The sequence below is a fragment of the Aulonocara sp. 'chitande type north' Nkhata Bay genome, linkage group LG1 (genome assembly GCF_057382095.1).
Source record: "Aulonocara sp. 'chitande type north' Nkhata Bay isolate Kocher_YH1m ecotype deep benthic linkage group LG1, A_spYH_male_GT1.1, whole genome shotgun sequence".
NCBI lineage: Eukaryota > Metazoa > Chordata > Actinopteri > Cichliformes > Cichlidae > Aulonocara > Aulonocara sp. 'chitande type north' Nkhata Bay.
In genome coordinates this window covers 30,166,497-30,191,094 of record NC_141344.1, presented here as the reverse complement: position 1 = coordinate 30,191,094, position 24,598 = coordinate 30,166,497, and the positions used below count along the sequence as shown (strand labels likewise).

The 24,598-nt window shown below is 41.2% G+C and overlaps 1 protein-coding gene across 1 annotated transcript in view; it reads right to left on the bottom strand.

Moving 5' to 3' along the window:
• The window catches only part of itga11a (integrin, alpha 11a), a 52,573-nt gene that overhangs the window by 13,329 nt on the left and 14,646 nt on the right, over positions 1 to 24,598 (bottom strand). The window contains exons 3-17 of the mRNA XM_086292856.1: positions 18,569 to 18,681; positions 18,009 to 18,100; positions 17,644 to 17,758; positions 17,425 to 17,552; positions 17,083 to 17,231; positions 16,850 to 16,994; positions 16,210 to 16,375; positions 15,612 to 15,682; positions 12,299 to 12,443; positions 11,289 to 11,437; positions 9,924 to 10,067; positions 3,542 to 3,745; positions 2,468 to 2,598; positions 2,139 to 2,305; positions 216 to 355 (exon numbers count right to left, since the gene is read on the bottom strand). Of these exons, the coding sequence (XP_086148982.1) occupies positions 216 to 355; positions 2,139 to 2,305; positions 2,468 to 2,598; positions 3,542 to 3,745; positions 9,924 to 10,067; positions 11,289 to 11,437; positions 12,299 to 12,443; positions 15,612 to 15,682; positions 16,210 to 16,375; positions 16,850 to 16,994; positions 17,083 to 17,231; positions 17,425 to 17,552; positions 17,644 to 17,758; positions 18,009 to 18,100; positions 18,569 to 18,681 (2,059 nt within the window). The remainder of the gene's footprint in view (positions 1 to 215; positions 356 to 2,138; positions 2,306 to 2,467; positions 2,599 to 3,541; positions 3,746 to 9,923; positions 10,068 to 11,288; positions 11,438 to 12,298; positions 12,444 to 15,611; positions 15,683 to 16,209; positions 16,376 to 16,849; positions 16,995 to 17,082; positions 17,232 to 17,424; positions 17,553 to 17,643; positions 17,759 to 18,008; positions 18,101 to 18,568; positions 18,682 to 24,598) is intronic.

Genomic DNA, 24,598 nt, shown 5'->3' with positions numbered 1-24,598 from the left:
AATTAACCAGCAGATTTTCTGTATTATGACACTTTGTCTGTGACACTCAAATATCTGTTTTTCTTTAAACAAGTCTATAGATGTATGTTTTAGATTTTAGCCAGTGACTAATAGCCATAGTGATATTTTCTGAGCAATTCTGCCAGAACTGTTTTGATTATGAAATGATTTGTAAGAAGAAAAGCAACCAAAATAACATTAAAACTGAATCTCACCATGACGTAAAAGTAGATGTGTTCGCAGGTCTCTTCTCCCGGAAGGAGGGTCAAGTTTTGAGGCTGCATCTTATTCGGGTTATCCAACATCGCCCGAGGATTGTAACGTTTCTCCGCGATAGAGACATTGTACTTGATCCCTAGTGGGTTGTAGGAAGAATTAAGATATTACATTTCAATATGAAACCGTGAAAAATCCTGTTTGTGTTTTTAAGACCGACACGCTTCTGTTCTTACTTATGTTAGTAAGTTATGTTAGTACAGAGTAATTGATAAATGGCAGCAAAAGGAGATGGTAAATGACATCATTGTAGCACTGCAATGCAATATCAGCTTGGCTCCTAACATACGCTACATGTGTGACCAACACATATAAGAATCCAAACCCTTTGGCCTCAGTACTGACTCATTTCCAAACCGCATTGTTTCAGAGGCTTTCATGGCATGAGGAAAAATCTACCAAGGCTAAACTCATGCATGTGTTATGTTTGAGGTCAGCTAGAGAAGCTGACAGAGCTGCAGAGATCTTAATATGTTACGCAAAAAAGATCCGTGCAGATAACGGATATGACATTTGGAACTTTTTCTGTCCCTTTCACCACATCGCAATTACCAGTAAAAGTTTTTCCTCTTTAGATGAGGAGAACTGCAAGTTCCAAAGCAATTTTTCATCCTCAGTCTTTAACTTGTACTTTTCCACTCTGAAAAAGTGTTGAGATACATAGCAACGCAGTACGCAGTAAGTCAGCCTGTCTGTTTAAAGAGCTCGCTATAAGACACTCTAAATAGATATTTGCATAAAAATGAATGGCTGAAAAAAAGAACCATTTTATGCAACAGACCACAGAGATTTCACAAACAGCAGCACATCTGCCATCCATTACTACCCAGACACGACAATGAAAGGAAAATTAAATGAACGTGTTCCACTGTATGCAACCATGAAGGGTAAGTTACCTCCCTCTGTTCCTCCTCTCCTCTGTTTTGGCACATATGATAGATATGATAAAGATGCCACGGGGTCAAGAGGTTAACTCAGAACATGCTCCACTACACCTCTCCTTCCTCCGCCACTGAGCCCTGCTTCACTGTGAAACTGGACCCCGTCATGATAGCTATTAAAACAAACTGCGAGCTGAAAAAAACGCTGCACTTAAATGCATGTGGGTTGCTTTTGGTGGCACAGCACATTTTTGCAGACTTGAGTTATCTGGGACCTTTCACCACCATCAAACAAATCTCTCTATTTTGAGGAAGCCGAATGCAGCCGAGCAGAGATAAACTTCCAGATGCATTCCTAACAGTGCTCGCGCACGAAAAGGAACATTTGATAGCGCCACAGTGGCTCAGACACGGTGGTTTTTTTGAAGGCAGCAACATTAGCTTTGGCAGAGAAACAACAGTGAGATCAGAACCTCTTATGCTAGAAAAGAAACATTTTACTTTGGCACCATTAAAAGTAAAAGGAGTCGTCAGAGTTTTTATGGGCAGCCATATGCTGAAAAGTGCATTGAAGCAAGGACATGAAAGATATATAAATATATGCATACATGAATTGCCTTTTTTCACTTGAAACCAGTTATATTTCATCTTGTCTTGAACAAATATCCACATTGCTGAACTATTAAGTAACTATGGGTCCAAAATATACATGAATACTGTTCAAATACATCAGAAAAAATGATTTGATAATGACGTGATAATATCCAGAGCCACTAACGTATACGTCTTTTTTGTCTCAAAATCTAAAACTGAGCGCTCTACTGTGAAACAAGTTTGTGTTTTTGTCTTTCATAAATCTTTTTTGTAACCTGTCAGTATTCTCGGCTGGGTAATAAGTAGTTTTATTCACCTTGCCAAGTGCCAATCTTGTCATGTGGAAGAACTAGAGAACTTTGCAGTGGATTATTTTTGCTGGCTTACCAATTTCCTGTGTGGGAGAAATGGCTGTCCTAGCTGTGATGTTGAAACATACAATGGCTGACATGCAGGTCACGTCTTTGCCACCTCTCTGGCAGTCTTTCACAAAGATGTTGATCTTACTGGGCTCAAACCTCACAGTGGTATAAATACGAACAACGCTCTGGGACCTGTGAGGGCATAGAGGGCGTGACAGATGACAGACTTTTAAAAATTGCAGTTAAAATGCAAAACCAAGGATCATGAAAATCTTTCAATTAATTGCCAAAATAAATTTATAGGAATAACTACAATGTCTATTTTATTTATTTATTTATTTTTAAAATACTGACCAAAGTAGAACAGCAGCACCGAGGGAACCTACAGCCAGGTCCACTAAACCATCATCGTTCATGTCCATTACGCCATGGATGCTACGGCCAAAGTACTGCAGGCCAGGAGCCAAATCTGCAGCTGCTATTCTCTAAAACAAACACAGACGGTTCACAGTGACAACAATCAATGCTTACAATAATCTGCTTAAAATTCAGTGCACTCATATATACGATTTTGCAAATGAAAACAAACTTTTTGCAAAGCTCCAGTGTTTGAGGGGTTGGGTTTTTATTAGAGTGAATATTTCCTGCAAATATTGTCTTTGTTACCTACAAAACAAACAGTCCTCTTCCATGGAGTCTTCTATGTTACTGCCATTTTTTCTACAGCATCTCTAAACAGACAAACCAAACACTGACTCTAAAAACAGGCTTTTACCTGTTTTCTAATGGAAAGTTGATATCACTTGATTTCAGTTGGGAACCATACTGCTATACACCAATAAATTTTACAAACTGGTCCTTTAATAGCATAGGAGTATAGGAGTATTTAATAAATACAGAAATTACAGAAGGGTCACTCATAATAATTAGCTTACAGTACATGCTGTAAGTTTCACCTACTAAGATAAAGTAGATTTTAACCCATCTGTCTATCCATCCATCCTCATTCACTTAATTCAGGGTTGCTGGGGGGAGTTTGAGCCTAGCCCAGCTGTCATACGCCAGGTAGAACCTGCCAGTCTGTCACTGGGCTAACACAGAGACAGACTACCAACCCCACATTTTTGTACCGTGTGGAGAACTCACACAGACACAGGGAGAACATGCAAACATACTGTGCCACCATGTCTTTCAGCTTTTAACCCACCTCTTAAACTTGCTTTTAATCTATCATTTAATCCAAGTTTTACAGTTTTACAACTTGTTGCATATTTGCACAGTCAGTGCATTCATCTAAGCTGTTATGAGTAGGAAGAATCAAGACTTTCACAGGTTTTCGCCACAGTGAAATATACATAAATCCACGGCTGCCCAGCTTTGGGAAGGTTTACATGTATGTGCTACAGTGTAATGCACCACACCACCTACCTGTTTATATTTGCGTAGTATTCTGTTTTGTTGGCTAAAGAAAATATAAATGGCTCCTTTATGCTCATCTTCCAATGGAGCTCCCACCACCAAGTCATTGAACCCATCACCATTCAGATCAGGGACAGGAGCGAGGGAAGAGCCAAAGCGAGCGTTTTGGACACCGTTGTGAATTTCCAACGATCCTTCAAGGAAGAAACGATTCTGAGGGGGAGGAAAAAAATGACAGTTGTAATTTTTACTCCTAATACAGTGGTCTTGTTTCTGTCTTGGTTCCCACACATAAATATCTAGAGGCTACTGTCCCATGGGGGAGAATTTTAACAGTTTGTTTTTATTCACACAAACATTCGTGACTATCCACTTTGTTACTGGTGTTGATAAATAGACATTAGCATTAGTGGGGATTCCCATAGTGGGGGATCTGGCTGCTCATCCCCCCCAAAAATCAACTACAATAAACAGAGTTAGTGAAATAAAACACTGTTAACCACAGCAAGAGATCAGAATGCTTTTCATTCCTTTCCAAAGCTGGATTCTCCCCCTAGACACCAGCCCATGTATTAGCAACTGGAGTAAATGACTGATCATGAGAAGTCTGGATTATTTTAGAGTTATTTGGATATTTTCGAGCCTCGCTTTTGTTACGTTTACTCACATTCATTAAAGGAATTCTTTCAAAGTCATATTGGCTTGTTGCATTGGTTTGTTTTGACTGTCTTCATGACCTCTTCTTTGCTCAGTTTATCACAAACTCTGAGTGGGCCAGAGACAGCAGACAACTGCTGCACTTGAATAATAATCTTTAAAGCTGACCTTTGTATGAGAAATAATTTGGCTGAGGTTTGTATGTGTCATTCCAACTTACTCACACTGTAGCACAACTAACAGCACTATAGTTTAAAGCAGTGTTTCCCAACCACTGTCCCACGGGATATAGGTGTGCCGTGAGAAACGATCACGTGTGCCATTGATGCTTGTCTGGTCCCAGTCAATTAGTACTCTAAGCGACCTGCGTGAGTAATGGGCAGAACAATTACATTCTCTACCACTAGAAGGCAGTAAAACTACCTGCTCTAATTAAACGGGTTGCCAACTGCCAGTAAAACAGAAGAAGACCAAGAATACATCACATAACAGTCATCCTCTGAGTGAGAAAATGCAGCGGGTAATAGCAAGAGATAAATATTTGAAAAGAAAAATTAGTTAGTATGACCTGGGTCCTGGAGAAAATTCCGACCTAGATGAAGACAATAGCATGAGTAGTGGTCAGAAGAAAGCAAAAAAGGTATACTGGGGACAAACCGAGCATATTCCGCTATACCTGGTGCTCGGGGAAAAATGTATCAATATGCTTTTTGTGACAGTTTTGTTTGGTGGTGTGTCGTGTGATTTTTCAAATGCGAAATATGTGCTGTGGCTCCAAAAGGTTGGGAAGCATAGGTTTAAAGCAATGATGGTTTAAAGGGTTAACGGGGTTGACAGAATGGCTGATAATTTCGATAATTCAACCAAAACATAATCATGACCAGAGATGGGCAGTAACGCGTTACTTACGAGTAAAGTAAGGGATTACTATTGCAAAAACTGTAATTAGATTACCGTTACTTTCCCGTAGGAACGCTGCGTTACTGCGTTACTAAAACCGTGATTTTTTTTGCGAGAATGTCTCATGACAGTGACGTAAGCGAGTGCGACGTTCGTGACAACAGCTGTGCGCAGATCAACAGTGGATCATATGAGTGCGGGAGAGAGTATGAGCGTGCAGCCTTTAAAACGTGGAAGTACTGACCCTACTTTGAGTTTGATTCCATAAAAAGTGACAAAAACATTAGCATCCGTTGTGCGTGGGAAGAAAACTTCTTTTTACAGCGAAAAAAACCCCCTAAACTTCCAAGCAAGCACGCTATGACGTAATGGGAAACTCACAGAGAAACTCGCGGATTCTTCCACTGACCGCTGCGGCACACCTGCACCAGGGTAAACCTCCACTCCTGCTTTACAGGTGAAAATAGAGCAACAGGACCGCTAGTCTTTGATGTTATTTATTTTCTGCTGTGTTTTACTTGCATCTATTTGAAAGAGTGAGTGTAAACACAAACACACAAAAAATATTTTATTTTATGTGCTGGAATGTGCAGAAAATAAGTTTAAATGTTAAACAAATTTCTTCCAGTCAGAGAATGTTGCATATAATAAAATTTTTGCTTGATGCATAAAGTTAAAAGGTTAAAACTAATAAAACAAGATTTAAAAAGAGACGTTTCCATTTGATTACATTTTGATTACATTGGATACTTGTATATGGGCGAAGGCACCAACAATGCTGGACAATGCCATGTTTCTCTGCGCTAAACTAGCCTTCCTGCTGTCCAGACCTGTCGGCAACAGAAAACATTTGGTGCAATTTAGCTCTCATGGTTCCTAAATGCCTTTGACTGTTATTAAAACTAAATTTCTGAAATCATTGGAGCAAAATATTGTTATTTATATTCATAAATAGCATACGTAGATATAAATTATATCTACGTATGCAAAGAGTTCCAGTCTTTTTGTAAATGAAGAGCTTACTGTGTCAAAAAGCCATTTTTACAAATAGCATGCAAAAAGTCCCAGTGTACCATATGTTCCATTTAACAGAATAATAAATGCCTTCAGGCTCAGCACATTTCTCCATTAAAAGGACAGATCTGCTCGTTAAATCATCCGCAGTTCATTTATTTAGGCATCTCATAATAAGAGCAAGGACGTTTTTTTGTTCTCTGCCCTCGGTCCAGCTGCGTTTGTTGTTTCAATTACACCAAAACATCTTTAGTTAACCAATCATGTCGTGCTCTAAACAGAAAAAGAAACAATATTTTCTTCTAATCAAACAGAAGATAAGGCTTGGCAACGCTTCAGTGTTTTCTGCATAAGCCTTTAATTCTTCCTGTTTGAACTGAAATATCTTAAACATCTGGCAAAAGAGAGAAAACATGGAGGAATTTCACCTTCGGGCAGTAAAAGAACTAAAGACTGTCATATAACTTTAGTATATTTATTCTGACGCTCTATTCTTAGTAAGTGTTGAGTCAGATGGACGATAGTCACATCTATGAAAGCAACCACCCGACTGGAACATTTTTCAAAGAGGCAATCTGACAGAATGGAGCCAAATAATGGAGTCGATCAGTAGTCATGCATATCATTGCTCCACTTGGCATCCCTGATCATAACATAATTCAGGGCTGGCAGACGAAACATGATATCACTTGTTTTTCAGTTGAATAAACGTGAAAGGAGTTGATTTAGGATGGTAGTTTTAACTTCTCGGCTACCTGATGTGAGCATGTGTGACACAGAAGGAGATTGATAGAGAAACAGGGAAAAATACAGTCAGCAGTGTTTAAATGTGAAACACATGGCTCAACCAGAAGGCCGTGAAGGGTCATAACCAGTCTGTACTGGCTTAGGAGCAAGTTTAAAAAAAAAAGCAACCATTTTTCATCGGCTGCCAGATTTTAGGTAACTTTGGTTAGATTTGGACAGAGTTTTCTTTACTATTTATTTCTGTAATATGGGGAACTTTACATCATTTTCATCATCCCATCTGCATCAGGCAAACATTTCTTATAAGTGAAGTCATACTAGTCTATTCGTTTAGATGATACTCGGGATAGTGTTTTAAAATACAGGGAGAGAACTGCATGAGACAAAATCATTGCCAAAAATTACACACAAAATAAAAATAAATATATAACAAAGGAGAAATTTTGAAATTTCGCATTCGTTTGTGTTTTTATTTTGTTTTCATTTTGTGATTTGAAATAAATTTCAGTTTGTTTCCAGAGTCCGTTTAGTTTAAGTTTAGCTTCTATTAGTTTCAGTCTTGTCTTTATTTATTATTATTGTATGGAGGATATATGTCTAACATCAGAACAGCTACTACAATACACAGGGGCGATCGTGGCTCAAGAGTTGGGAGTTCGCCTTGTAATCGGAAGGTTGCCGGTTCGAGCCCCGGCTTGGACAGTCTCGGTCGTTGTGTCCTTGGGCAAGACACTTCACCCGTTGCCTACTGGTGGTGGTCAGAGGGCCCGGTGGCACCAGTGTCCGGCAGCCTCGCCTCTGTCAGTGCGCCCCAGGGTGGCTGTGGCTACAATGTAGCTGCCATCACCAGTGTGTGAATGGGTGGATGACTGGATATGTAAAGCGCTTTGGGGTCCTTAGGGACTAGTAAAGCGCTATATAAATACAGGCCATTTACCATCCAACCGATACATCACTTTTGTATTAAGCCTACTGTAGCCTCCAAATTACCAGATAGGGGATAGAAGTGGTAACGATAGTGGTTAGAAATTATACTAAATGTCATGGTCCTGACTCTGTGGACTCAGTGGTTTTTTATTATTATTATTATTATTATTATTATTATTATTATTATTATTATTATTATTATTATCATCATCATCTTGGTTCTAGCTTATTCTGATTATGTATTCTGTCAGTGTTTCCGGTTTTACTTTGAAGGTCTGTGTCTCTCGTCTGCTTATGTCAGTTAAGATCCGCGAGTGTATTGTGTGTTTGCCTGTGCTCGTTGTCGGTCCGTCGGCATTTCTTGGTGTTTGGCATCTCTCTGCTCATCATCCCGTGTTATTATGGTTTTAGGTTTGTTCATTAGTTCTCCCAGTTTAGGTTTTTGGGTAGCTCCTCGTTCATTATTTCCTGTTTTTGCCACTTTGCCACCATTGTCAATAAACGCTCACTCGCATCACAGCCTTTGCCAGCATTATGGGTCCTTCCTCCACAAACACCACACGGCTTGCCCCGCAAACTGTGACACTAAAAGAGCACAGAGTGACCTCAAAGTGAAAAGAGACTCCACAGAGCTGAAGAAGATTGAGCGCTTTAATTCTGCACACTTCATTTACAAGAGGCGTACCATTAAAAACAAAAGAAACCTGACCACTGTTGTTGTAAAGGCTCACCTTTCAGCACACTCACTTCACCAGATGCACCTTGTCTCTTTTCCTCACCTTTGATTGGGTGTGCTGCTTGCCCTTAATTGCACTCACCTGTCACCTGTTATATAAGGACTGCACTCACCTACAGCTCACTCTTTCACTCCCACATGGGGCAGCAGCTGAGGTGAGTTTCTGTTTGAGTCTCCTGAGTTCATGCATTATTTTGAGTTACTTAAATCACACTTTATTTCCTTTCAGAGATCGCAGTCCATGTGTGTCTTTCCTTTATACGCGTTATTCAAATAAAACGAGAAACCTGTAAGTGATTGATGACTGTTCATTCTCATCCTGACCGGATGAGCCATGATGGTAACAATCTCCAACCTCCTCTGAACCTTCCTCCAAAACAACTGTGGTGCTCTCAATCAAAATATTAATTATCAAGTAATTAAAGCTTCTTTCAGCTTCTCCTGTACTCACAAGCAAATAATTTACATACTTTATTTGGCAGATTTTCACACCAGATGTCATTCTTAATGAAACATTTCCTTCTTACCACTGATTTGTGTCTCCTCTCAGTTGCTAACCGTGTATCTTTCATGTGTGAGCCACCACATTGGAGCTTCTATATGAAGCAAAGTTAGAATAAAAGAATATGCTGGTCATCCTTTAAAAAAAAATAATTTTGGTGTCTACTAAGTGGCCAGCACTAACCTTTCTAAAATAATACATTCCTGGTTGCTGAGGATTGGTCTCTGGACAATTAAAAATGCATTAGTGCAGAATCACATTTTTGACTATAAATATCAACTATATGAGCCCAGCTGCATTTTTTTTTTTTTTTAAACCAAGGAATTCCAACTTAAGAAATTTTCCAGGACGATATGACTGGGCAGCATCCTGGAGCGACACCTGAATCAACCACATTATTAATTATCCAGAACATGTGGCATTTCTATCCTGGTGAAGAGAGACTTTTTTTTTAACATGTGATTTCTGTTTGTTTAGATTTTAAGCTGCCACCTGTGATGTGGTTTGGGGGTGCACTGGATATTTAAATACCCCTTCTATGCCTGTTCAATGGATTTGAGACAGCTGAAGACATTCATTATTCCAATGAGCATGACAGACCTGGAACACCGGGAAATTTCCTTCTATTAAAGAAAAGTTCTCGCCTCCAAATGGTTTGCTGGAAATGGGTTCAGAGGAGAGAGAATACTTTCCTCCTGAGTTCATGCTGCACATCAAATAAAGTCGGCACACTGGCATGGCAGGCTGTCATTTGATCTGCGCATTTAATCTGGACAAGATCATGTGTCAAATGTTGACAGTGGTGCTGGAAACCAGCAGAGTGTAACTGGGAAATCTGGGGATTGAACATGTGTCGACCCAGTTCTGTGCAGTCGTTGGCTAACGCTCGCGTGCATTTATATACCTACCAGCTCTGTGACTCTGTAGATGTAGACCTTTCCTTTCTCCAAGCCTGCGCTGAAGAACATCGGTGCTGACACCAGAAGGTTATCAGTTATGCCGTCTCCGTCGATATCCACAGGTGCAATCTCACTGCCATAATAGGAGCCAATCTGAAAGAAACATTAGTGCGTGCAGTGTGAAGATCTGTATGATTTATCAGTTTAAAAGCATTCAACCAGATGATGACATTGCCTGCATTTAGTTTGTTAATTAAATCCAATCACCAATGACACAATATACAAAATAAAATACTCTTAAGTTGTGGTTTTTGCACCACATGATGTTTGGGTTTGAAGAGTTGCTCATGAGCTCGAGTGGCTTTTGAACTTCAATATTGTCAGCAAATGGCAGCTTGCTAGTGGTCAAAAGTCCTGACACTTTTGTAGAAGCTCAGACTGTGGGAGCTTTCCAGAGGGAGCGTAGATCAGTCACCGAAGTAGATAAAACATCATTAGAAACATCTGCCTTGTAAATTTTTATTTTTTTGTTCAAGACTTCTCAGCTCAAGAACATTTTCTAAAAAGAAACATCTGCTATTTTGGATGAGCTGCTGCTGACAAGGTACAATGTAAGCTGCTGCAAGATCACTTCAGGCTTGCAGTCTGTGAACCGCTGCCAGTTCTGAGTGTAGTGGTCATTAACACACGGAGCCACATCCCCTTGAAATGATGACCGTCTTAAAACGTACTGTGACTCAGACGGATTAAATTCATAGCACATGATCTGTAATCCAGTCGAAGTCGTAAAGTTAAAAATGATATAACAACAATGACACCAAGTGAAGCACAAAATCATAAAAAACAATGAAACAGTAATGGAGATTATATACAGCCTTTTCTGAAAGGGTACTGCATGTCATGATCGTTTTCCCATTCATTTGATCAGATTTTATAGATTATTGAAAATCCAATGGTTTTGAAAGCTAAATTTGCAGGATATACTGGGTAACAAAATGTCTTTAACAGAGACAAAACAGTCCATCCCTTTGATCTGAGATAGAGTCCTGCACTGCCAGATGTGATCCTGATTTTTATACAGTGCTATACACATACACCACCGCTAGAGTTTATTAATATACACCCACTTTTGTGTTTTATCTATGAGTTTGATGTTTGAGTGGGTATCATTTAGGAATGGGTGGCATCAAAGGATGACGTCCTGTTCTAAAACCTTAACCAGTTAGTCTGCATATGTAAGGCAAACTGTGGTTGCTATAGCCTCAATGACTGTTATACTTCCAAGACCAATATTAGGATTGCATCATTGCATCAACTGGCATACAGCTGCTTAAGTATGAATCAGTCGGTTTTTGGCTGTGGATGCTTCTGTACCTGCTGGCCTTTGAGGGAGTGGAGGATGGTGAGGTTGCCTGAGTTCTTGAGTGTGAATATGATCACTTTGCCGGTGTGGTTAAATCGCGGAGCACCCGCTACGAGCAGACGACCATTTCTGGCTGACACCACAGACGTCACAGTGTACCCTGTTTATGTAAAAGAAAAAAGACATGACGTATAAAAATGCAAACACCACTCACAGACTAAAAGCTACCAGAGTATGCAGCTTATACGTATCTTTTTGTAACTATCCGTTCTGTATGGCTCTTTAAAAGTCTTTTTTTAAGTGATCTTTATGTAAATTTAAAGTATAAGGAACAGTGGAAAACTTTATGTTCAATCTTACAGCAGTGATTTGCATGAGTCAGGGAAAATGACGATAGTGATGCAATTTGAGGACTTAAATCTCAGTAAGCTGGATTCAGTAAAAGCTGGTGTTCTGGTTTCTCAGGTTTCTCCGATTTCATCTTCTATTTCATTTTGTCTTTCCCCACTAAAAATTCCAATTGCTCGCTGTATACTTTTCCACCTTCATCTCCCATCTTCATACCTCTCTTTCCCCCAGCTTTAACTTTCTCCCTGTCTGTCCAGAATTCTCCTTCCACCTCATATTACGATTCAGACTAGAATGCCTTCTATTGGCGGCCTGCTGGATAAGCTCAGAGACAAAACCACTGATGGCAAAAGCAGAGGCCTGTGGTCATGGAGTGGAGATGGAGCTGGATATGGTGAAAAGCACTGGAGAAATGGGTACACTTAATAGAGATGGTTTGCAGCTAAAACAACTGGTACTATTCCACAGCAGTCATACATCTCAGCACCAGCAAAAACAAAAAAAAGGTTGGAGCAGAAACTAAACACCGATAAGAGAAAATTGCTCAAAGGTTCTTTGATCTAAAAATAACATTTTTCTTTCCTGGATTTCTTTTATCTTTTCAATCATTTCTGTAAAACGTGTCCAGATTTTTCCACTTTTTAAAACTCCCTTAGGCTGTTGCAGTACTTACCCAAGTAGGCACCGTGGTTTTTGAGCTCTTCGGGAAACTCCTGAGCGTAGGACAACTTAGGAGGGACCACCTTCCCCTGTCGTGTTTCCTTCAATACAGCTCCGTTCCAATCATAAGCCCCAACAGCACCCACCAGAGTCCCATCCTGTATGTGACGTTAAGTAGTTAATAAATGGATGTGCATGCATGTACTTCATTCACACAGCAGAGCAACAGAGAAAATCCTTCTTGTGCTGCACATGTTGCATATAGATGCAGCACAGTAATTTCTGTGTGACGATGATTGTGAGGACACAGTCATGGAACATAAAGGTTTCCAATCAGCATTATGTGGCAGAGTCTGAGTGTTTGGCTCACCTTAGCTAGATTAATGACCGTTCGACTCACTTATGGTGAAATTTAATCTGGTGATAACTCTGAGGGGAGTTATGAACTTTTTGTACTACTTAAAACAATACCAGGAAACTCTAATTAGGATATACAGTACCTCTGGCTCCCTCCAGCAGGTCATGGGATAACATTCATGCAGATATCAGGATAACAGTGGAAAACTTTCAACCTCACAAGCTCTTGCACATTTACCAAATGAGTTACCATACTGAAGGTATTATGGTCTGTGGGATTTGTGGTGTTTGTTTTTGGACTTTACTGCTATTAAGCGGTTTGACTTTTTCATGGTTATTCTTACGCTCTTAGGTTCGTTTCATTGTTTCCGAGTCGAGTTTGTGATTCTTGTTTTTATTCCTGGTGCGCTATCAGACACTGAACTTTTGGTTCCCATATTTTCTATCTTCTAGTAATGATTCTTGGTTTTGGCTTGTGTAAATTCTTAAAATCATTAAGCAGTAGTTCCTCTAGTGTTTCTGTTTGTGTCTTGCTCTGTGTGTCTTTTTTCTCTGACTTATTGTTAAGGTCTGTGTCTGTCCCATGGATAATTTTTTATCCTTTTACTTTGAAGGTCATGTTTCTGTTGTTGTTCCTGTCTGTCCTCCCCCGACTTCACTGAATGGTTTCACTTGTGTCTCATTCCTCACCTGTTTGCCATACCTGGTCAATTTTCAGTGTATTTGATGTCCTGTCCTCCCTTTATTCTTTATCATATCACCTGCATGTCAACAGTCAGGTACTCCTCATTTAGCCTGCTTCATTTTTGATTGCTGTTTGTTGGGATTTGTGAACTCTGCTTTTACTCTTCCTGCTGTGAGTCTGCATTTTTCTCCCCTTGTGATGTGAAACCTAACAGAATGTCTCTATTTAAGCAACAGCTTCAGACAATTTAGACACTAATCTTTATCAGCTCGACCCTCTTTGTCGGTAAACATTTTTATTAAACGTTCAAAATAAAAATGGATTTTCTTTCTTATATTAAATGTACACAAGTTTTTCCAGAGCCCCTGTTAATTCTTTTTCATTTTTTGGGCTCTCTGGTATTGCCCCTGTGGATTCTTTTGCCCGCTGAGCAACTATAACAAGCCTTTCAGGGAACACAAGTTTATCCTAACCTCATATTTCCTGTTATCCCTGAACTTCAGAGCTAAGTAGTAATATAAAATAAATGAAAGCACGCATAGAAACCAATCAGATCTCTGCTAAATATGGTATTTGTAAGTTAACATTCAATGAAGGAAACAAAGCTGTAAGTAGAAATCAGCTGTAGCCATGAGGAGGGACTGAGGGGCGATTTTCTGTATTTCGTAGTTCACCATACTTTGTATCAGCGACACTGAAATTATAGGGTTCCTTGGTTCAGTCGGCCCATTTTTTTTTCTCTCGCTGTACAGAATATGCCGACAGCACACTTTCCAGTATTTGAGCATGAGTTGGAAGGTTTTCTATTCCTTCCTAAAAAACGGAATTGTGTGCTTACCGCGCTTGCACTACGTCACTCTGTAACAGCAACGTTATGCCAGTGTGGTTATGTGTTTTGGTCAAAACGGTCTCCATGGCATATAAATGAAAGTCCAAAACAATTCAACCTCATAATCCAGTGACCTATTTCTACTGCAGATTCATTTTTGGACATAAAGTATGCCTTGCTTTTATTTTGAGATTGCAACCCTGTACTCTTGTACTCAAGATAGTCAGAGCTGCACAAACACACAGCTTTGTACTGGGGATGTACATTTTATCCCAGCTAAAAAACAAGTAATGGATATTCTGAAAAGTATTAAACACCAGAAACAGTTTTTGTGCAGATATGATTTTTTCTGTTTTAATATTAACTTTTATTTAACCAGCAAGTAAAACTCATCAGTTTAAGTATCCGTCAGCACAAACCTAGACCCGTCTTTTTTAGAGGGGCGAAACCGGAGCTCCTTTAGGAATCCTTTGCTAGCATAGGGAGAGTATTCAAACCACACAGAAGCACCCTGTGTGGGTTTGAACTCAGGAGCCTCTTGCTGTTAGGCAACAGTGCTAACCACTGAGCTCGAGCGCTGCTCAGAACAGAAAAAAGGCACACTGAGAAACTGCTCTATAAGAAGTTGCATGGGACGGCTAAAAAATATGTGACATACAGTAAGAACCCTTCCTAGCTGGTACTAGTTCAGCAAAACCATCGGGGACCTTAAAGCAGTTTTTCTCCTTTAAAGCACGGACATTCTTTCCAATGTTATCCTGCTCTCAGCACTCTGAATGGCGATGTCAAGCATCTTTGGAATCCAGCCTTGTGGACGAAATTTCCAGCTACCCCTGCCACCCAGCTGCAAAGGCTGCATATATTTATTTTTCAACATATATATGTGTGTGACATATTTATTTCTCCCTTGATAATCCTGCTGTTAAGGCGAACTGGAAAAAAAATCAAAGCAGTTGCATCAGCCAATGTCTCTAATGAGCCAGAAAGCAAGGAATGAAAATCGATGAATTGGTACTGTATGAACAGCAGCTGGAGGAGACTGACTTATCGTCCTCCTCCAGCTGTGTGTAAATCCAGCACACCTGCGTCTATCTGCTCTAAGATACAATCAATGTCTATAGTGAGTAAAAGCGAAAAAACCTGAGCCAGTCTACACCACAACTGTCTCACTTTTGTCTCAGCGTTTCAATAATATGCTTCCTTAGGGAGCGAGGGCTGTCTTCACTGCATAGCTGAAGTGGAAAAAGGGCCTGTTTCTCTTGTCAGTGGCTTCTAAATCAGGGTGACCTAAACCTCCAGGGCCACACATCACCTCAGCACCTCAGGAGGGACTGGAAAGTAATAAATGACAGGTTTTGGGAAGGAGTTATGATGGACCTGAATTTGAGACGATGTGTGTTGTCCTACGCAGTGACAGATGGTGCGAGACTAGGAGGTAGCAGAAGTTAGACTTACCTCAAGGCTGTGAGCGGAAAATCCAGCCTGAGACATCTGGAGGCCAAACGCCGTCCCATTCTTACTGGTTCCTGTGTAAACAAGTCAGTTTTTAGAGTTTTGAACCACTGCAGCGGCACAGACGTTTTCGGAAAGGTGAAGGAACTGGATACTTTTGTAGCATGACCACTAGGAGTGTAACAAATTATTGCTTTCAGTTTAATTTAAGACTTTAATATGAGATGTTTACAAGATGATGCCCGTTAAAAGGGGAAAGATGATGTTATCAAAAAGCGCTTTTTAACAATATGTATTTAATTTAAAGTTACACAACAGAGGAACAACGTTTTTGTGCATATTGCTATTTGTGTAGTTTCTTTTTAACAAAAGGACATTTCTGCCCAGAGACCAATACATTTATTAAACTCTGCTATAGACAAGATTATTGTTTGTTATTTATTAGTTTATATTAATCATTTATTGTTTATTATTATTGTTCTTTCATTATTATTTCTGAATTTTGCCACGTAAACTTAATCGTACCCACAGTGTTGTGAGTGCATCCCTAAAAGCCTCACTTTAACCATGAAATTTTGGTAAAGTAAAAGTCTTGTAAAACCTTCCAAACTGAAGATTCGCTCTCCGAGTGCGTCCACAATATCCTTCAGCGCTGACTCGTCTGTCACATTAAAGAAGTGTTTGTCATCTGGATCGCTGGCAATGTACTTGATTTCATTGAGGAAGGCCTCAGGGTTGATTCCTCTGCGGTTGTAGTAGCCAAGAACCTAAAAGGATCAGATTAAACAGTCTGTCACTAAATGCATGAAGCCAGGACCAGCATAACAAATCTCCCATCCTTTAATTGCCCTGAACCGAGCTGATATTCGCACTCATTGAGCAGGTTTCTGATAACCAACTCCAGTTGACTTTCAGCCAAATGACTCAAAGGGTTTAGACACTGAATGGAAATATGTGTGCCCTATCTCCACAGGAGTAATGGCAAAAACTAAAAACCACTGCGGCTTTGAAGAGATCATTCACGCCTTCGTGTGTGTTTGGAGCTCTTGGAGGACTCTGAGTGTTTTGGCTCCATTTGTAACTTTTGAGAGAGCTGCTATAATTGAACCCCATGAAGTCACCTCATTAATGTTTATGGTGTTTCATTGCTCCACAGGGAATTTACTGCCCTTCAGAAAACCAAGTTCAACCTCAACTGTAAGCCATGTAATCCAGTTCAATAACTGATCTAGCAGACTCACAGCGATGGCATAACGGGTGATCCCGTCCTTCTCACTGTCCTCAATGGCTTGCTGGAGATCAGCACTGTCATGTGACTCTCCGTCAGTTATCACAATCATCACCTTCTTGGCTCCACGTCGTCCTCCGTGTTTGAAAGCTTGGGAGCTGTAAACATGTTTACTATGTTTAGTAAAATGCAGTACAGAACGGAGGATTACTGAAGTGTTCGTTTGGACTAACGGAGTTACTGTACCGTGCTGTGTTGATGCCAAGAGCTGTGTTGGTCTCCTCACCACCCCGCTGGTCGATACTGCGTGCCCTTTTCACTACTTCCTCTACTGATTTGTAGTCACTGAGTTTGAATTCATGGACAACCTTCTCACCATACTGCACAACTCCAACCTACACAAAGAAATGCAATGACAGTGATCTATAGCAACAAAAACATCGTCTTCATATTAATGAAACATAATTCTGAGGACACAAAAACACGGAACAACATAAAATACATTAAAGACTATGAACGAAGAGCAAAATGTAGATCTGTTTAACATACGTTCTCTTAGTATTTTTTTTGGTTTGTTTTTGTACAAACCTGTATTTGACCGGGCCCAATGTAGAACTTCTGAAGAATGTTGATGAGAAAAGCCTGCACTTCATACCAGGGATAGATGGAGTTTGAGCCATCGAGAACAATCACTATGTCCATGTAGGTTTCGCACCCTGGAAGGATAAGGTACAAGCTCCCAGATAAGGATCTAATCCTTTGCAGAGACTTAAAACCATCAATGAATCTCATCATTTAAAAACGTACTCTGAAAGGCAGGGGCGATTGTTCTGGAGAACTTGAAGCTTGCATTGACTCTGGAGCATATGCCAGTGCTGTAGTACGAGCTTCCACACTCATACGACCATAATGGTCCACAGGCCTGAAAGAAAGCATTGATACAAGCAAGATTATTGACCTCAGCATAATACAAAAAGCAAGGTTCATGCCAAGAACAGCAGCATTAAAACCATGTAATCAAAAGACAATCTTGTGGGAAGTTTTTCTTTTCCCCCTTATTTGGACAACTGCAATCTTATGTGTTCTTACACGCTCAAAAAGTTCTGCAGCAGCAGGCCATTACTGTTTGTTATATTTCATAAAACATAACTAATTTTTAAAGGGGCTCTCACCACAAAGCTGTTGTCTTTAGGGTTAGATGTAAGCGTCATTCCCAGTCTCATCTTGTCCTTTCGCTCTGATACGTTTGTCAGAGATATCCTTCCTTGAGGGAAAATAAATTTCACTGAGATCTATGATGGACTGTTTCAAACACACATAAAGAAATACGCTATCCACAATCTGGAACTTTGGTTTGTGTCAGCAACATCTACATCCTCAGATCTAAATGTTTACTTCATGAAACTTCTTGTGAGTACCTAACAAGCACAACATGTGCAACCCGTATGAAGAGGCATGTGGTAACATTTTGCGGCAAATCACACAAGTGGAAATGCACATAAACTGTTTAAAAAAATAATAAAATGTGGAATGCATGGTATGGTACCCACATTTCTGTCTGACACATGTCATCATGATGTTTACTGACACATGAGGTGAAAAGCAAGCAGGAACCGCGGTAAACAGCTTTACAAAGCATGCATTCATTTTGCATTTATGATGGTCCCTGTCAATGTTTGGACTCTTTTCGTGATGCTCTTGTAAAAATGAAGAGGTGTTTTTAATACTGCACCTAAATTGAGCTTGGCGCAACCGTTGCCGTTGGTTCGTTTGCTCAGTGAGCATTTATAAACATCCCCCGTCTGGTAAGCACCGTTCATTTCATACGGGGCACCCACTAATAACCTGAAAAACAAAAAACAGAATCCAAAAGTTAGTCACTTAAACGTTTAACAGCAACAACATCAAACTTTCTTATTTTTGCCCAGTAAGCAACTTTCTGAGGGAATATGATGGTGACTGTTAACATCAAAGAGGAACAAAAAAAACACATGGGCTGACCTAAAATGCTTAATCATTCTTTTTTCCATGGAAGTCACTACGTGTAATCTAATCCAGCACTGCCCCGTCTCATAATCATTAACAGTTCCACGCAGTCACACCTAGAAGCTGGCCAGTACAACCAGTCACTGCTTATAAGCAATATCTTTACAACAGAGACATCAGAGGTGCAGGTTCAGTAACGATAGGAGGAAATGATCTTATTTGCATTTAAGAATCTGATCAAAACACTCAAGTTGCTGCAGGACATAGCATCAAATTCAACAGCAAGGCTAGAAGCCATTCATATTCAGACGTTATCGTAGTTTTTAGCATCGCTTTTTCTACGTGCTGCAACGGCTCACTGTGTGACAATCAAAACTACCGACGCAACAGCAAAGGAAACAAAACCCTTGCTTATGCTTTATAACATGTAAGACAACTTTTGAAGAGTGGAGACGTGAACATTATTCTTATTGCAGGAAAAGACCATGGTGGTAAAGTGCAAACTGCAGCCAGGGCAGAAACAACTGCATTACACTCAGTGACGTTAATTTAGTTTGTTGGGGCACTAGGGGACCCCTCCAATTCATCACCACTACAGTATGATATAAACAACTGACAAAAATTAAAAAAAAAAAGTGCACTTTACTTAAAAGTTAGATTATTCAAGACTCTCTCTCACATAGTGAAGGCTAGAGTAGCAGCAACTGGAGAGAGTGGACTAAGGTTAGACCCTTGGGTGGGCTAGTTTCTCTTATTGTGACTGAAAGCTGCTGGAGTCTAGAGTTTGTCACTTTTCGGGGAACCCTTGCTGAGCAAATGCTCCAAAGAGTAAGCTGCCTTGCAAGCTATGCCTCTGATTATGCAGCTAGCACAATATCAGCTACTTGGGCGGTCGTGGCTCAAAGAGTTGGCAGTTCACTTGTAACCAGAAGGTTGCCGGTTCGAGCCCCGGCTCGGACAGTCTCGGTCGTTGTGTCCTTGGGCAAGACACTTCACCTACCGCCTACTGGTGAAGGCCAGAGGGGCCGATGGCGCGATATGGCAGCCTCGCTTCTGTCAGTCTGCCCCAGGGCAGCTGTGGCTACAACTGTAGTTTGCCTCCACCAGTGTGTGAATGTGAGAGTGAATGAATAGAGAAACTTAAATAATGTTTTCCAAGAAGGAAGCCAGAAAAGGCTGTATCCACAGAGCTGAATACATTTTTTTAAAGTAAACCTCAGGCTGAACTAACAGGGCTACTTGTTTCTCCTGAGAAACTCATGACAGCTTGGGTAATACAAAAAAGACAGAAGTTTGGACAATAAAGGTGACCGCGCAAATATTTAATACTCCTGCTAAGTGTCTTTGGATTTGGAGACTTGCTGAAGTCTGAACGTCTTAATGTTAATGTGTTAACGCTAAGGTCTAATCACTGCTACAGTAATGGTTTCACTGGGACGTCCGAGAGGAATAACTGACTTATTTGAGAGCTGTCACATTACTAAACAGAATTTAGATGTCCTCAAAGAACAGTGCTGAGTGCCAAAGATTCTTTTCACATGACGAATGTTTGTGAGGAGTCACTCCTGTACTTGATTTCACAGTAGGTTTCCTGTGTGGGGTCAGTGAGGTCTAATAAAAGTCACTAAAAAGTTTTAGACGACTTCATTTGATGGAGAATATAAGTTATCTGGTGATTTTTCTTCAGGGCTGATGGAGGGCGTAAAGATCTCAAGGAGGACCATAAATCAAAGGAGTTTCCAACAAGTCCTCCAAGGTAAACAACAATATCAGTTTCTTGTTCCTACCTTTATATGTGACCCATTTGCTGAAGCCCCCCCCCTCATATAGCAGAGCTATAAGAAAGAGCAAAACAATCCACAAACGGAGGGTGGAGGTGTCGTGGAGGCATATTCCCGCTGATTTCCAGCCAGGAAACTGGCACGAGATTTCCATTTTGGACCATTTCTTTTTCATTGTTAGTTTTTACATTATTTCTGAACCAAAGTTTGTTTGACTGGCTTTGTTTTCAATTTAACTTAACATTTGGTAAGTTTTATCCATCAAGGCTTGCTGTTTATAGCTACGATAATATATACTACTGTGCAAAAGTTTTGAGCCACATCTCATTTCCCACACACTGCACACCATGTCTTTTAGCTAATAGTTCACCTTTCTGGTATCTTTGGCGGAGGAAAGACCTGCGAAATCTCTCCGTCCCACACCGTGGGTGCCGCAGTCTCCCACTGAAGGAGCTGCTCAGTGCTGTCACAGTCTGCTGCATGGGGTGGGAGACGTTGTCCATCAGGGATGACAGCTTAGCCGCCATTCTCCTGTCACTCACCACCTCCACTGGGTCCAGAGGGCATCCTAGAACAGAGCTGGCCCTTCGGATCACCCTGTTCAGTCTCTTCCTGTCCCCAGCAGAGATGCTACCGCCCCAGCAGACCACACCATAAAAGATAGCAGAAGCCACCACAGAGTCATAGAAGGTCTTCAGGAGTGGGCCCTCCACCCCAAACGACCTGAGTCTCCGCAGCAGGTACAGCCTGCTCTGCCCTTTCCTGTAGAGGGCGTCTGAGTTATGAGTCCAGTCCAGTCTGTTGTTCAGATGAACACCAAGGTACCTGTAGCTGTCCACAGCCTCAATGTCCATACCCTGGATGTTCAGTGGTTGCAGTGGAGAATGCTTGTGCCTGCGGAAGTCTACCACCAGCTCCTTGGTTTTACTGGCGTTGATCTGGAGGTAGTTCAGCTGGCACCAGTCCACAAAGTCTTGAGTCAGTCCTCTGTACTCCTTGTCGTCCCCATCAGTGATGAGGCCGACTATTGCAGAGTCATCAGAGAACTTCTGCAGGAAGCACTGGGTGGAATTGTGGGAGAAGTCTGCAGTGTAGATGGTGAAGAGGAACGGAGCCAGAACCGTTCCCTGTGGGGCCCCCGTACTGCAGACGACCCTGTCCGACACACAGCCCTGAGTCCTCACATACTGTGGTCGGTCGGTGAGGTAGTCCAAAATCCAGGTAGTGAGGTGATGGTCCACTCCAGAGTTCTCCAGCTTGTCCTTCAGAACCGAGGGAAGAATAGTGTTGAAGGCACTGGAGAAATCAAAGAACATGATTCTCACAGTGCTTCCAGCAGTCTCCAGGTGAGCGAGGGAACGATGTAGGAGGTGAATGACGGCATCATCCGCGCCAATGCCAGGCTGGTAGGCAAACTGAAGTGGGTCCAGTGATGAGCTTGTTAGGCGCCGAAGCTGAGCCAGGACCAACCGCTCCAGGGTCTTCATCAGGTGGGATGTCAGAGCCACCGGCCTGTAGCTGTTGAGGTCCTTGGGGCGTGAAGTCTTTGGCACTGGTACAACACAGGAGGTTTTCCAGAGCTGTGGGACTCTTCCCAACCTCAGGCTCAGGTTGAAGAGGTGCTCCATCACCCCACACAGTTGGTCCGCGCAGGACCTGACGACCCTCGAGCTGATGCCATCTGGGCCCGCTGCCTTCTTGCCATTAATCCTCCTCAGTTCCCTCCTAACCTGGGTGGTTGAGAGAGACAGGCTGGAGCCTTGTGTTGAGTGTGTATTGGATGCTGTTGTTGGGGGTGGGGAGGAGTGAGCAGGGTGAATAGAGGAGGTGTGAAGTGTCTGAGGTGTCAGAGGTGGAACAGCAGCAGTGGGGGTGGGTGAGTCTGCAGCCGATGTTGTAGACTGTCTCATGGTTGAATCAAATCTGTTGAAGAAATGATTCAGTTCATTTGCCCACCTCACATCCCTCCCAGGCAGAGAGTTCTGCTGTTTGTGGCCTGAGATGGTTCTGAGGCCTCTCCAGACTTCACCAACGTTGTTTTGCTGAAGCTGGTTCTCCATCTTCTGCCTGTAGCTGTCCTTCCCATTCCTTATCAGTCCCCTCAACTCTCTCTGCACCCTTTTCAACTCCTCTTTGTCTTTGGATTTGAAGGCCCTCCACTGTGACATAAATACAGTGGTCCCTCGCTTTAACGCGGTTCACCTTTCGCGGCCTCGCTGTTTTGAGGATTTTTTTTGGGTGCAATTTTGCATCCTTTTTTTTGTACAGCGCATTGTGTTCTGCGTCCTGATTGATTGACAATGGTCTACAGCCAATCTCGTGTCTCCTGTACAGTACAGAATGCGTTCAGCTTGTCAAATTTACATAAATCTTTGATCGCTAGCAGTGTGACTGTGACGTGCTGTACTGTATTTTTGTAAGTTTTCTCCCCAACAAACAACAATGTCAACAAAACGTTTTGCACCATCAAAGGCAACCACGGGTGTCTTTGGTTTCATTCTATATTTCTGGACTTATTTTTCTACGAAGGTTTGAACTTTGAGAGTCGGTCTGAGCAAAGTGTATAAAGTGTGTAGTGAGGGGTTTTACAGCCTGAAAACATCTATAATAAGTTAACTACTTCACGGATTTCACCTGTCGATAAATGAGGGACCACTGTATTCAATCCTCTGTTATTATAAAACACCCTCTGCCGAATGTAAAATATCTGGTATCTGAGATAATGATGTAAAAGAAAATCACCCCCCTCCCTTGTTTTGAGGAGGGGGGTGATTCAAATGAAAACAAACAACAAAAAAACGTGTCAGCTCGACAACATTTTTTATTAATGATCTCTTAGAGTCAAGCATTGGGGTGTTTTAGGTTTTCAGTATCTCTAACTGTCATGATTGTGTTAGATTTAATGGCACATCATTTCTACATAATTTAACCTCAGACTGCCATTAGCTCAATCTTTAATTTTCACATGCAGAGCAGAGTCACTATGTACAGCATTAAACCTGCAAAAAACCTGAACAGCACCAGTCAGAAGCAAAATTTCACAATACATACACTGCCATGATAACACTGGAGTTTACACGAGACAGTTTTATTTAAACTCCACAAATAAATCAAACCTAAAGTACTGAATTAAAAAAAACCCTCAGCATTAGTGGCAAATACCTACAGTTTTACTGTTACTCAGATTTCCTGAGCTCAACTAATTCGGGCATTAAAAGGCAGGTTGTATCCTAAAATACTCACATTCCTGGAAAGGCTTCGGAAAATTCTCTAAGTCTGCGACAAAATTAAACAACATTTCAGTCCAAGTGAAAATAACAGGCAAAGCAGCTGGCAAAAAACAGCTTTGGTGCCCCAAAGGAAAGATACCGTACACCACTTTATAGCAAAAACAGAGCAGGATCAACCTCCTGCATGGACCTTTAGGCCAAAATCTCACAATTAAACGAGGACGGATCTTTAGCTTAAGTACTTTGAGGTTAGGCTCATGATTGTCAGACTTTCTACCTTGTTCCAGTACTTGACATTACATGATGTCCATGATTTCAGTGGGAATCAAAGGCTTGCACTACTAGGCACGTCATTAATAACAACATTGTAACACTTTGACTGCACATTTACCATCTCAATCAGCAATCACAGCAAGAAGGTCCTGGGTTCGAATCTACTGCCTGGCTCGTCTCTGTGGAGTTTGTTTTATACTTCCTGTGTCTGCGAGGTTTCTCTCCAGCTTCCCCCCACAGTCCATAGAAATGCATGGGTTATATTAATAGGTGATTTTAAAATAGCCATAGCCTTTTATCCCATAGCAGCTAGGTTAGGCTCCAGCAACACCTGCCATCCTGAACTGGATAAAAGGAAGGAAATGGATGGATGGGTGGCATGTGTCTGATATCCCCATGTTGGTGTTGTTCCTACATCATCATAATAAAGTTGATCTAAGATCAACATTGCAACTGAACAATCACATTGTCATGATGTTATAGCTTTGCAAT